We start from the raw sequence: 14839 nt of genomic DNA on the forward strand, positions 1-14839 counted from the left end.
CTGCATGACTCACACCTACAATAGTCAAGTCAATAGTTAACCCAACACGAATGTTTTTTGACCTTTGGGTGGAAGCCAAAAACAACAGACGCATTCACGAGAACATGTCAGCTGTACAGAGAAGGATCTTAGCAAGGATTAAACACAGGGCCTACGTCTATTGGAAATATTTTGTGTCCGGAATTGTTCACACAGCCTAGTTGTATGTGCGCCGTCGTGTCCAAATTACCAGTGATGGCGAGCCAGCTGTAGGCATACTCTGATGTAAACAGCCCCTCCTCTAACTCCCTGAAGAAGCGTTTGAGAGTGTTGGAGACGTCATCCACTTGATGCTCTCCCTCCTTCAATCGAAGGCTACGAGCATCTCGGCGGAATCTGTCGCACAAGGCTGCCACACGGGAGTTCACGCCGCTTTTCCGATAAATTCCCTCCGATGTCATACCTGGAAGAAATAAAACACAATTTAACACTGATATGAAAACACACACACACACATATATATATAGATATATAAACTGTTGTTCCTCTGAAAGCATTTATTAAATTGAAGTTGCATAATTCCTACTCATCTTTCATGTCAAACTAGATCAAATACTGTCAGTTTTAGGCCCTGATTAAATATAAATGAAAAGGTTACATGTAATTTTACATCAAATATAAATAGACTGCAGATATTATTAATGACCAAAACTGCAAGCATGCAACAAATTAAATAAGATGGGAACAAAAAGAATCCATTTGCCTCCTAAAGTACCTGAGAGGACATTAGTGAGTTGTCAACATACAATAGACTAAATTTAATTAAATTAACAGTCTTCTGAGTCACAAAGCATTTAACTGTACGGCCATCAGCTTTCGGTTTCCAAGACAGCTGTTCCTAAAATGCTAAACACATGACAGCTGACATGATGGTAATCATGTTGGAGGTGGAAGTTCTGAGGCAGTCCATCTAAAAAGATCTTGATAGACAAACTCATTCTGGGAAATTCACTACTTAATTTCCAAGTCTGGATCTCTATTCTTTTCACATTCTTTTGTTCATCCTTCATTCCCATCCAGATCATATTGAAATCAAGTGTTATACTTTCCCAAACTTTAAGAGACAAGAAAAAAGTTAAAAGGCTGAGCACAGGCTAAGAAAAGTTAACTGAGCTCAAAGAACTGTGCAAAACTGTGACATCCGACCATAAGCTGAAGCTATTGAAGCTCAATTGAAGATTTAATTACTCATTAAACATTTGTTTCCAGTGTTGGGAACAATTTATTCTCAGTCAGCTGGTTGTTGTTTTTTCCAAACTAAAAGAATTAACTGAAAACATCGGTATTTAAAACATGTGCAACTACCACTTCCACAACAAAGCCTTCAGTAAATCAAAAAAAGAAATGTTTTTCTTCTGCTTTGATGTTTGCTTAGTAAAAGCAGCCAACATCAAATATCCGTTTCCACTAAATCTGTGTTTAACTGTGTGAAAAACACATTCCTGTATGACATGAATTTTTCCTCCTTTCATATAAGCAGAGACAGAGAATGTGTGGGAAAGCATGAATAAACATGCAGCACTCGATCACGTTGTAATGGATGATTGCATTAGCTGGAACAGCAGATGAACAAGGAAACAGGATCTGTTTTCCCTGTTGGGTGGTTGGGAGGGAGGAAGCCTTACAGATGAGAGATAAAATGGAGAACACAAAACACAAGCAAAGAAAAAGAGGAGAATGGAGAGAAATGGAGGTGGAACAGAGTTTCTTTGTTGTCGTGTGGTCCGTTGATTCTCCCACAGACTGAACCTTTGTTACAGTTACATGAGTTCACAGACACAGGTGGGAGTCTCTCAGCACTGCAGATTATAACTACAGAACAGCCGAATACACTGGGAGTAAAACTAAGAGAATAATGCTTTGCACTGGGATTTTGTGTGACAGACAACACAAAGTAGCACATAACTGAAGTGGAAGGAAAGTCATTCATAATTTTCAATATTTTTTTATTAAAGAAAAGCTTAAAAAAAACATGCCCTGCATTTCTATTCATCTTCCTTGCAACCAATTTCCTTCAGAAGTCACTTACTTAGGAAATTATTAGTGGCAATGAAGAAAACAACAGTAACTCTGGAGGAGCTGCAGCTATCTAAAGCTCAGGTGCGAGAATGCGAGTACCAAGAAGAAAGCCATTGTTGTACATAAGAAGCCCTAGTTAAAGTTTGCTCCCAGTTATGCAGGGGACGAAGCAAATATGTATATAATGGTGCTCATGTCAGCATATCACACCTGGATACACCATCCCCTTAGTGAAACATGGTGAGGACAGCATCAGGCTGTGGGGTTCTTTTTTTCCATAAGGGTGAGGGAAACTGGTCAAAGTTGATGTGAAGATGAATGGAGCTAGTTATGCTAATTAAATGCGTAATTCCAGAAGAAAACCCAGCATCAGGTTAAAGCCTAAACATACAACCAGAGTAAAAATGGAATAATTTAGTTCAAAGCATATTTATAACTCAACATTCCTATCTAAATCCAATCGAGAATCTGTGGCAAGGCCTCAACACTGATGTCCACTGTACACTTCAAGGACTTGCATTCATAAAGAATTTTGAAAACAGCGTATGCTTTTTGTCCCACTTCACAACTATACACTACTTTATGGTCTATAAATAAAAAAAACCCAAAATACATAAAAACATATGGCTGTCATGAGACGAAAGGTAAAAAGAATCAAGTGATACAAATACTTTAACAAAGGATTATATGCATGAGGATGTTTTTTTTCTAAGAATTATAGTTTGTGTCCACATGTCACATTTTAGAATGGAATATAATGTTTTCCAAACTTAAACATTTAGATTCAGATTTTTCAGACAATTTTTAGCTATTATTTCTGGCATGAATACAAAAAGAAATTACAGCAGGGTAACTGATTGATAACACAAAATAAGAAAACACACCACGTGTATTGACATAATAAAATGCTTCCTTCAAAAAAAGTTTATGATGTTGGTTTTTACCTGAGCAACATCTAGCTAAATACATTTCTAGAGATTCATAAGTACAATCTGTTTTTTAGGCATGGGCTAATGAGAGATTCTCACTGTAAAAAATACAATGCTTTCACTGTATAGCGATATTCACAAAAATGTGCAAGGATTTTCTCTACGCTTTATACAGCTGGAAAAATCATATTTTTCACAAAAAGGACTTTCAGAAACAAAATGTCTTGGGAGGAAATTTTTGTGGCTTTTGATTTGAACAGAAACTTTTCAAACCTTTATAGCCTTAAGCATTCCCCCTCTTGTTGTCATTGTTATGTTAAAGTCCAAAATACTGTAGAGATGCCCAAAGTGTCAAGAAAGTAATATTTCTGGAACTCTTCATTACCAGAAATCTAATTTTATGGTGAATAATGATGTAACAGAACTATATTTTTCATCCTTTTTTACTTGAACAAATTCCAAAAGATGTCTCTCACCGCACTGCGTGATGTAGTCGATGCAGCTGAGTACAATGACAGGTATATCTGTGTCTGTGAGCTGCTGCTGACTCAGTGTGTCTCCTCCGCTCCCTGCCGCTGCTTGGATAGCCCCACACCAGCCGGCAAAGTCCAACTTCCTTTCTCCCTCGATATACAGAGTCCTTAATAAAAACAGAGACACAGTCAAAAGAAGAAAATAAACAGGTGATATATACAGAAGCATTTTTTCTTGTTTCTCTAATTTCTCTATTTAGAAAGGTGTGTGCAATTAGAAAATTAGAAATAGGATTTTACACCACTACTTGCCCTCACCTGCCTTTCTCCACAAGAACCAACACTTCATTGTCTTGTTGAATTGCTGGAAGGGGACAAGAAATGATTATTGAATCTGACCAACACATGCCTGTTGCCATCCTTGTTCCAAATATATTAATTCTATAGAGTAAAAGGGTCTTTATGGGTTTGTCTTCTTACGTCTCACTTACAAAGTTCATTGAGTTTACGCAGGTGGATCTCCTCTCCCTTGCTGTTCTCCAGGTAAACATGAAGAGTAGAGCCAGTCAGAGCGAACCAGCCGACCTTGGATTTCTGTAAGTTCAAGCCATCTTTACACTTCAGCCGTCCGATCCGCTCAAAACTCAGTCTTAGCAAAGGCTCTGCTGTGGCTGGGATAAAAGTCTGCAGAGAGAAGAAAATGAATTAGAAAGAAATAATATATTCCTCTTTTTCTCATACCTCATTCGATAAAAACTTTAACATGTATTGCTGTTACAAGTACACAGTAAGTACAGTGGGCATTTATAAAGTCAGCAGTCAATCATGTGGCTCCTCAACATTTTTTCCTCTCTGCCTGACCTCATCTGACGCATCCAATTTTCCTATAATAGCCCAGTTTAGCACATACTTTGGTGGCTTGATTTCTGCATGAAACATTTACTGGCTTTCAGCAGCCAACAGCAGAAGCTCTGGAGGGCTTTTATCACACCTTGATGATTAAACAATGCTATTTGAAAACACTTTTTCTGACAACAAGATACCGTTTTCCTCTCTGGCATGATTTGCATATCTCCTGTCCAATCAGAGCTCTGCCGTTTCAGGTGAATAAGTGGAAAAAGGAAGGACTGGCTATGCATAGTGGTGCAGAAATGTTACCTTGGCAATACACTTGACCCACTCCTTGTGGCTGTCTGGCTCATCAGTGCCAAACAGATAAATACGCTCAGATTCTGAGTAGACTTCAAAGGTAAAGTCATACCTGTAATTCACAAAGAGATCATGAATGAAACGGCAGAAAAGATACTCAATTACATTTTTTGTTTTAAAATTCAGAACTTTTCCAGACTCAATTTTCTGATTTTATTGCAAAGAAATGTTTCCAGTTCTATAAATCGTGATCAACCCCATGTTGACCCCAGTTTAGCTCCTGATTAGCCTGAACTGGAAAGTTGACAAAGAATTATATTTTTTAAAATATAATGTCGTTGCAACATTCCTAGAAAATGTTTATCAATGTGTTTGGTTTAAGCTATAATTACTTGTTGAAACCAGACATTTACATACAGTTTAAAAAAAATACACAACCTTCTTTCCCCTCACTGTCTGAAATTAAATCAAACTAAATATGTTAGGTCAGTTAGAAATAACAAAATTATTTCTAATAGTGAAATGCTGGTATGAGAGCTTTTGTTTTACTTTCTTCGAATGCATAATGTGAATACTTTTCTTAAGTCTTTGGTAGAATTGTCTTAACTGCACGACTTGGGTCACACATTAATTTGTTTATCCACCCAAAAGCTTCTCACAATAGCTTGCTGGAATCCTGACCCGTTCCTCCTGACTAAACGTAACTGAGTCAAGTTATGTAAGCTCTCTTGCTCACTTTTTCAGCTTTGCAGACTTTCTATGTGACTGCAATCAGAACGCTGTTTTGTCCACTTCAAAACTGAAGGGATTTGTTGTCCTTAATTTACTTTTTAGCTACTTTGATGGTATGATGAAAGCTAATGTCAGCCTGGAATACCCAGTTCTGCCTAAGGTTTAACTTCCTAGTTGATGTCTTTAAATGTTGCTTAATTATTTCCACAAAATGTTTTTTCTTCATTGTGCCATCTATTTTATCAAGTACACCAGTCCTTCCTCAGAACTTCCTCATAACATGATTCTGCAACTACCTCTACTTCACATTTAGGATGGTGTTCTCCGTCTTGCCGTCTTCCTCCTTTTTATTCCAAATGTAATGTTGGTCATTAGGGCTCAACACTTCAAGCTTAACTTCATCAGATCACAGGACAAGTTTCCAAAAATAAATCGAGGTCTTTATCCAGGAATGCATTTGCAAACTGTAATATGGCTTTTTATGTTGCTATTGCAGCAATGGCTTCTTCCTTGCTGAGTTGTCATTCAGCCCATATCAGCACAGGACTTGTTTTACTGTGGATAATGACACTGTCTTGCCAGCTTCAGGCATGTAAGGCAGGTAAGGTCTTTTGCTTTCGTTCTGGGGTCAGTCTGCACATTTCAGACCAAAACATGTTCATCTCATGAACATAGAACTTATCGCCTAAATTTTAAACTGCATTTTAATTTCCCTTTGGGATCAAAAGTGTTTTTGAATTGAAATGAATCTGGTTTAAAATGTATTTACAGCAATTTTTGAATCACGTGAAAGGAACATTTGTGGTTACCCGTGTTTCTCAGGCGAATCGACAGCCAAACAAACAATTTCCGATGCTTTAAGTGTCCCGTTAGGATTGGTGCTCTTGTCGTGTTCATAGTAGCTGAAGATGCCATCATTTAGCATGCACCAACGACGACTGAACTCTAAACAGAATGCCAAGCATTATAATAAATTTTCAGCATGAAGGGTACTTTTCTTATTTTTAGCCTATTAGATTGTTCATAAAATATCATTGTTTAATATATTCACATAACAAAAATCAAACTTATTACTTAATAAACCTTTTGGTTCACAGATTTTTTACACATACCCTCTTTCACTTTGCGCTCCGCCACAGCCCGCCCCATGGATGCAGTTTTGAACAAGTAGCCCTCGTAAGACACGCAAGGCGGCGGTGGGTAATGTTTCAGATCCATATCAGCCTCCACCTGTAACTGGGGCAGCTCTAAAAACAATATAAAAACAAAATAATGCAAAGGCACAAAGTGAAAAAGAACAGTTATCTGCAAAACTAAGGAAACTTTGAAGATAATTTGAAGTCTGCATCTTATCACAGATTATTATCTTTGTCCAAAACACAACTATAGATGTTGACACAAATGGCATAGCAGTTTGAGATGAGATGATTATGAGGTACTTAAACAACTTCATATTTATCTACATCTCTTATCTGATCCATTCAAACATAGAATGCATCAGTACAGTAAGAATTTCAGCCTCGTGTAATGCAACTATGACAATTTCATTTTTAATTCAACTTTCATGGTTATGTACAACTTTAAATTGGCACGTTTCTGGTGCCCAGAAAGCGGTCAAATGCTGTACCTGTGTTGAGGTTGTGTTTGATTAACTCGGCCTGCAGAGGTTGGGAATGTGCACTGGCTAGGGACTCAGGGGACGGACAATTTGCCATACCGGTTGAACAATTCACATCTGCACCGCAGAAAATCAGGCTCAGCGTCTCCAGCAAATCACTGCACTGCACATTTATGCAGAGGGCCTGGAGAGAGACAGCCGAACACCAAGATACATCAGTAAAAGCGCAGTTAGATTAAGACATCTGCAGATAAGCAATGAAACCAAATAACGTTTTTTTTCTCCACTCATTTCTGAGGGTGAACACAAAAAACATGTAAATCTCTCATTCATTTCTTGCATAATAAGACAAAAAGGTAAAATAATAACATATCTAGTCTGATTGGAATGCTAATAAATACATAACATATAAGAGCATGTCAATGAAAGCATGAAATTCCGTGAAAGAGGAGTACAGAGCCCCGTGCAGGAAGAAAAATGGCGAGTGACTGAGGGTCATTGCACGTAACACAAACCCTGTAAATTCTAGACACTAACAGGTACCATAGAATTGCACAAAAATCCGTGATGGACGGCGGAGTCCCTGCTCAAAATTCCGTGAAAGAGGTGTACGGAACCTCGTGCCGGAAGCCCATTGAAAGGCTGTTTACATCGTTTTAAACTGTGTGATTGTGAGCTTGAGTGGGAATAAAAATAGCAATAGGTATTTTGTTCCATATAACACAGTAGGAGTGTAACAGCTCAACCTTTTATGGATGCAAACTCGACTAAAAACCCACCTGTTTAGGATTGTATTTGAAACGTAATCAATTGCAAATTTATTGATGGAACCTGACTTAATGTCGTGTTTTGATTGTTGATTCTATGTTGCATTGCGTTTCTGTGTTTGATATGATGTAAAGCACTTTGAAATGCCTTGCTGCTGAAATGTGCTATACAAAAAAAATTTGATTTGATTGATTGAAGAGCACAAATAACATGATTATCTCCAGTTATATCACACCATGTCAAGTCGTGTGCAAACAAGCAAAGCACTTCTCCAGAAATAGCTGAGAATCTAAATCAACATCACAAGAGAGCAGAAATGTGAAAAGAAAGGCGTGATGGAAAAAAAGGGTAAAGAGCAGATTAAACATTACCACATAAGGACTCCCCTCCATTGACAGACTGATGTGTGCATTATATTTTGGACACGATTTAAAAACACTCAGTCCATTTAATACGTTGCCAAAATCAAAACAAGATTCATGACTGCTTTACCTGGTAAGGTTAATGCCACGATTGAGTCTGAGGCCTTCACAGAACAAATGTATTTAGACTGACACTAAATCAGACACTTATAAACTGCTTACAATCTGGATGACTTCTGAAGGCTTTTAATTTTAGTTAAAGTAAAACGGGCTAAATACAAATTTCAGACCATGAATCATTACCTTTTTTATTACAATTATACACTTCTGTGTCCTTGTCTGTCACATAAAATCCCAATAAAGAGAAGTTTATGATTGTAAAGTTACAGAGCGTGAGAAAGTTCAAGGATCATGAGCACAGTGCCATTGCAGGGGGGGCGCAGTGTTAATGAATGAAAAAAAAAAGACAGTTACACAAAAGTGTTTCACTGTAAAGAGGGTTTGTAGTGTGTTTTGTTGCAACCTGAAGTGTGAAATAAACTTCAGTGGAGTTTGAAAACAAAATATGTGTATAGATTTATGACTGGTTGAATGACGTGTGTGCCCAGTTGATATTTTTTAATTTTTTGGGGGGATTTTATTGTAATGCATAGGGGGGCCCAGAAAATCTTTGGGAACCACTGGTTTAGTGAGTCTTGTACACAGAGGAAACTAAATTTACTAAAAACTGTTGTAAATGATTCAGGACGTGGTTTTTCCTACCTTTAACAACTATGTTAGCTGCTTTCTTGGCTTATAATGAAGATATTTGAAGTTATTATGGCAAAACAAAACCAGATAACACACTAGAAACTCTATGATAACATCTGTATATTTTAGTAACACCATAAAAACAAAGATAGTGAAGATATAAAAGCAGATTCATTTTGGTAACGATTTTCTTTATTTATTCCTTTATTTTAAGATCTCAGGAAGTTACCTCTGATTCATGCAGTTGCACTAAGATACACACACATGCGTCTATCTTGGGATAATCCCAATAAGCTGTTTTGGATCAGACTAAGAAATTCCACAAGTCTCTGTCACACACCAACACATCCAGACTGTGCCTCTCCTATGTTTAAGCGCCATTAAAACTCTGCACACAGATCCAGACAAACAAACCAATTAACACAGATTAAAATTGCAAAAGAAAACCCCTAACACACACACACACACATAACAAACAAACACACGCCCAGAAGACACAAAAATAATATAATTCTGAACAAAAGCTGTGGTCAGGCATCTGGAGACGAGCACAATCTCATGAGACTCAGCATGATACACGTCACATTACTGCAACAATAAAACTGCCAAACACTGTTTGTGTAAATCAGGCTTTCTTCACAGCTCCTTTTGGATTTTACAGCACATACATCAGTCATTCAGCTCTTAATGGATAGAAGAATGGTTCCACTTATGTATGGAGCCTGTCAAAGTCACAGTTTGGAGACACATTTTCTGGAAAACGTTATTCTAGAAGTAATAAGGGAAAATAAAAGTCAAAACAGAAAGAATAAGCAAAGATAAATAAAGTGAATTAGTGATAATATTGATCACTTGAACCATGATGAAGATAAGAGAAAAGAAAAGAATTTCACAAGACCTGTTTTGAATGCTTTTGAGCTATCAGAACAGTAAACAAAGACATGACAGGCTGTATGCGCAGAACCATTAGGATCAATAGCAAAAAATTTACAAGTGCTGGTCAGTGGAGTGAGTGTGTCGCTTCTTCCTGTCCCTCCCTTTTTCTCTTACTAAATCTTTCCATTATATGTTAAATAAGCTGCTACTAATAACCCAAAGGTCATGGTCGTTATGAGAACACAGCTATGATTAGTTATCAACTCAGTTTTAAACTATGATTTATGGAGAACAGTGCAACCCTAGAAAACTACAAATTGAAGCGCACCCCAAACACAGAAATTATAGCTACAAACTTGGGGTTTGTATCGACAGTTATGGTTCATTTCAGGTCTGATGCTTGTTTTTGACAATCAAGGAGACTGATATTTGCTAGTGTTATTTGCTGGTGATACAAATAAGAGTAAAATATATGAAGTGCCAAAAACATCTGTGAACCTGTAAAGGATCAAGACCAGTGTTCCCCACTCCCACATTAATAATCTTGTGACCTAAACCAAATAAAGTGATGTGCAAAGTGTAAAAATCCATTACTCAGAAACAATATCACTCCAACACAAAGTTTAGCAACATGATATTCCTGGCCAAGTTAAAGTCTGTCTCACGTGTGCCTCTTTTTAAAACTGATGTTTTTTTGGGGGGGGTAAATGTTATATATGTTTTATATTCCTTGTGCAGTGTAATTTTGTTCTGCGTTGTGCCTTTGGGGTGGTGCTGAATAACAATACAGTGAATGTTGAATGTTAAAGAACAATCTTGAAGCTGATCAGCTCTTATTATAAAGATAATGTCTTTAGGTATGAAACTTTTATTTTGAAGTATAAAGGTAGAAGTTTTTGAATTTCCATGCTTTGTTGACATAGTTGATTAAAAACAAAAGACTCTTTGGGCTGGCAACACATGTTTTGTGTTGAAGAAACTTCTACCACATTTAAGTGTGTTTATTTGTTTGGCAAAATTCTGGGGTACTCTAAAAAAAGAAGTGGTAACATAAACTAGATACAAGACCCCAGCTTTGGCAGCCACTTCAAGCATTTGACATGCCAAGCTAAATCAATCTTCATCAGTGCAGAAAGAGTGTCTGCATAGCATAGTTTGAGATGAAGTAACATCATTAGCGGGCCATTGGTCTGGCAGATATGCCAGAGGACATAGGTTGAAGTGTGAGTGACAATGTCTCAAAAAGTTACAATTATAAGAAAATTATTGTTTGACTGGTCTAAAAACATGCATTTTATTAAATAGGTCTTTCTAAATTGCTCTAGTAATTTAGTAAATTGCTAACTCCTTTAGGGTAAGTTCTAAAGGAATAAAAGTTTTGAAAAGTGCTTAAATACTTCCCATTTTGAGGACTTCTTTGACTTTTCCAAATTGATCAACATGATCAGACTGTAATGCAGTGAAGATTGTAAAGGAAAAATAACACTCACTCATTGGACATATGGAAAACTGTATCATAATGTTTTGAGATTGTTATATTAACTGTGTTTAGTGCTTTGTAAACTAAACAAATCCAGTCTGCTGTTCCATGTGGACGCACGTGTGAGAGCAGTGTATGCGGGTCAGTGTGCTGCTCAGATAAAGCCGATCAACTTCCCTTTGACTGATTGATAGGAACCAACTGGAGCAAAGTACAATGAGGAAATGGGTTGTTTGAGTGTTTAAGACCTCACCCTTCAACATCTGCTCCCTATGAAACAGAGCAAAGTATTAGCACACCCACACACGCACCCCCCCCCCTCCCCCCACCCCCACCGCACAAACACTCACACCCCTGTACGCATGCACACATACAGATGAAGGGAATACAAGAATCTTGCTCAGTTTCCCCAGGGAGAAAGAGAGGCAGAGAGAGATTTTTATCTGGGTGTGTCTTAAAAATCACAGACCTCCATCCGCCCTTTGCTGCTCCATTGGACAGAGTTGGAAGAAAATGAAAAGATGAGGGGAAACAGAAGAAAGGAAAATGTCATGAAAAGAAGATGAAAGGATTTAAGTTTCTATTTTCATTCAATGATTATACTTGGCTGCAAACTCACTATATAGAAACAGACACCAACACATTCAAAGGCACAATATGTTGAAAGAAGGCCCACACAGCCACACATATGCACAAGCGTAATACACACTTACGCTTGTGTATTAACTCCAGATGAGAACAACACAGGCCTGCTCCAGCATTATGTCACCAGGAACAATTTACAGAGAAAGGGAGGAGTGAAAATACAGACAGATTAAAAAAAGAAGAATGAAGAAAAAAGAAACACCAAAAGGAGAAGGGAGAGGGTAAAAAGCTGGAAAATAAATAATTGTCTGAAATCCTAGTGTGAATGGGAAAATGAGTCACTTTGCTGAAATAGAAAAAAGGTAATATAATAAAATTAGCAACAGTAAGCCAACTGAAAACTAGATTTTCTTTGAGAACCTAACTTTACAACCCCCAAAACGGAAAAACAAGCCAATAAAAACCCATATTTTACAACCTCTGGGGTTAGTTTGTGTCAATAAATACAATAAACATTCAGATTATAAAAAGCAGAGTCTTTATACAGTTTATTTTCCTTTTAATCATGTAAAGGACTTTGTACTGTCTTGTTGTCAAAGACAATTTAATGTGCTGAGAATGTACTATACAAATAAAATTTCCTTGCCTATACAGCAGATAGTAATACTCCGTAATACTGTTGCGCATCTGCTTCAAGCAATACCTTTTGATACATTTGGCACTGCAGCACATCTACAGTAGTATAATCAACAGCTAAATTGTGCTTCCACTGATCTTTTTTAGAAATGTCAAAAATCTCTGAAATGTGCATTGTAACACACATGCAACATATACAGCACATATAACACTAATGTGGAATTTACTAAAGAGAGACTAACATGTAGTAACAATGCCTTTATAATTATGCTTCTCATGATACACTATGCAGACTCTATGTGCAACGGTAAAGATTCGCTTTCCTTTAGCAAGCCAAATCCTGCAAGTGGCTCCACCTGATGACAGCCTGACCAATGTTCTGATTAATTCAGGTGATTCACCTGACAAGCTTTGGAGCACTTATACTCTATAAATAGCATATTGAAAAGTAATCCCCAGATACACAGGTGACAATTAAACATCAACCAACATAAAAGCATGACATCACAGGAAAAAGTAGCTTATTATGCTCTCACTGATTATTTTACACAATTCACACAGAGTAAATGAAATGGAACATATTACAAATTTCATAGATGTGAACAGGCTTCAGGTTTTCCCTTTTGCACTTTGTTTGCTTCTGTTTATGCTTAAATAAGCCCATATACAATAGAAGAAACAACAGAAGATTGAGCATGAAAAAGTTTGGCTCTGCTTGTAGCAAGGTTATGTATATATGTTCTCACTTGGTCAGGATATCAAAAACTCATTGTCATATTGTACAATTTTTACTGTTGACAACTTTTTCTTACTTTCTGTTTATCTTCAGACACATTGTCTTTGTACATTCAAGAAGTCTATGCCCAGCTTTATGTAACAGCACACTAAAGAGGATGTTAGACCAATGAATGGCTGTCTTTGGATTCTCAGCTCAATGATGCCAAACCAGCATGTGTCCTCTTCAAAAACCAAATACAGTTTGCCAGACACATGGGGGGATTTCTTTAGCTGTTCAAAGACAGTTAGAACATTGTTTGGGTGACCAATAACACTGGTATATCATATCATTGTTTCAGTGGTTTCGTCTTCATCAATCGCCTGTGTTTAATACTTGAGTTTGAAGCCGCTATAATAAAGTTTAAAACTATTACCTACTTTATAAGCGTATTAAGACTACATATATTGCTGTCACTGCCATTCAACTGACTGAAACAAGCCTACTACAATTTTCCTTTGGTTACAAGAAAGACTAATTTGACTTTATTCCAATAATTCTACTTGCGCAAAACAAACATTTATGGTGCAGAAGCCAAAAGACACCGCCCTGTAGCTTTTAAAAACGTACCCGTTTTCTGAATACAGTTAGAAAGCAACAAGTGACATTTCTTTAAAAGCAGCTGGACACCCAAGCAAATGTTGTCAATTTGAGTCATGTGGAAGTGAAAGCTGAAGTCTCACTCCAGTAGAGAATGATCTGGCTGCATGTGGGAAAACCAACATCTATTACCAATACAAGATACTAAATTTCTCTCCATTTTATGTGTCTAAGCAGGAAAGGAACATAGATAGATAAACAGATAGTTCACTATGTTTCATATTGGATTAATGAGACACAAACCACCACAAAAGTTAATAAATAACTTAATGGGAATAGCAACAGTTGGTTATTTTGCATGCTCAAATTGGGGCTGCATGCTGAGCTCCAAGTTGGAATTCCAACTCTAAGGCCATTATTATTTCTGACTAGAAAGTAAGAACATTCATCTTTAGAACAGGGATGGGATTTACAGTTCTTTGAAGGGAGACAAGTCTTACCAATCTTGGGCATTGTCAATTTCAAAGAGCAACTGGCTCATGTTTATATTTAGTTCAATAAATTAATCACTAGGCTTTCCCCCGCCCTGTGTCCTAATTATCAGAATAGTTTTCTAACACAGAGACCATTGAAGTTAGACCATACCTGCTTAAGCTTCATTTTGCTATTGGCTCGCCACTCAGAATCCAGAATTCAATCCAGATCAAATTAAATCCTTCTACCCACACACTGATGAAGACCACTGGTAAAATGTACAATTGAGCTGTCATCCACCTTTGGTTTGGCTAAAATTGTGCAATTAAATAAAAACTTTAAAGCCAGGTTTTAAACATGTGCTGCAAGGAGCTGTGCAAATACAAGCGGACACAGCATTCCAATGGAATGTCTTATGGACACTGTCCAATCAACACAACATCTGCTTGACCCAACATGTTACAAAGAAATCACAGCTGTAATTTCCTGCGTTTTGTCCTGCCTCTTGTAAGCTACAGACTGACACTCCAAACACCATCAGACTTCCAACTGTGTGAGAGCATCTCCAAAGGAAAGTCCCTCACTGTGAAGGAGCATGTGACTGGCGGCAGAAGGACGAGATCTGAACCAAATT

General features: G+C 37.3%; 1 protein-coding gene across 6 annotated transcripts in view; it reads right to left on the reverse strand.

Moving 5' to 3' along the window:
• arap1 (ArfGAP with RhoGAP domain, ankyrin repeat and PH domain 1) overlaps positions 1-14839 on the reverse strand; it is a 70376-nt gene that overhangs the window by 15643 nt on the left and 39894 nt on the right. For all 6 annotated transcript variants that reach the window (XM_023351122.1, XM_023351121.1, XM_014470361.2 and 3 more), the window contains 8 exons: positions 6969-7143; positions 6454-6588; positions 6151-6286; positions 4619-4721; positions 3952-4144; positions 3779-3824; positions 3464-3627; positions 230-442 (listed from right to left, as the gene is read on the reverse strand). In XM_023351122.1, the coding sequence (XP_023206890.1) occupies positions 230-442; positions 3464-3627; positions 3779-3824; positions 3952-4144; positions 4619-4721; positions 6151-6286; positions 6454-6588; positions 6969-7143 (1165 nt within the window). The remainder of the gene's footprint in view (positions 1-229; positions 443-3463; positions 3628-3778; positions 3825-3951; positions 4145-4618; positions 4722-6150; positions 6287-6453; positions 6589-6968; positions 7144-14839) is intronic.

This window comes from Xiphophorus maculatus, chromosome 18, assembly GCF_002775205.1.
Source record: "Xiphophorus maculatus strain JP 163 A chromosome 18, X_maculatus-5.0-male, whole genome shotgun sequence".
Classification (NCBI taxonomy): domain Eukaryota; kingdom Metazoa; phylum Chordata; class Actinopteri; order Cyprinodontiformes; family Poeciliidae; genus Xiphophorus; species Xiphophorus maculatus.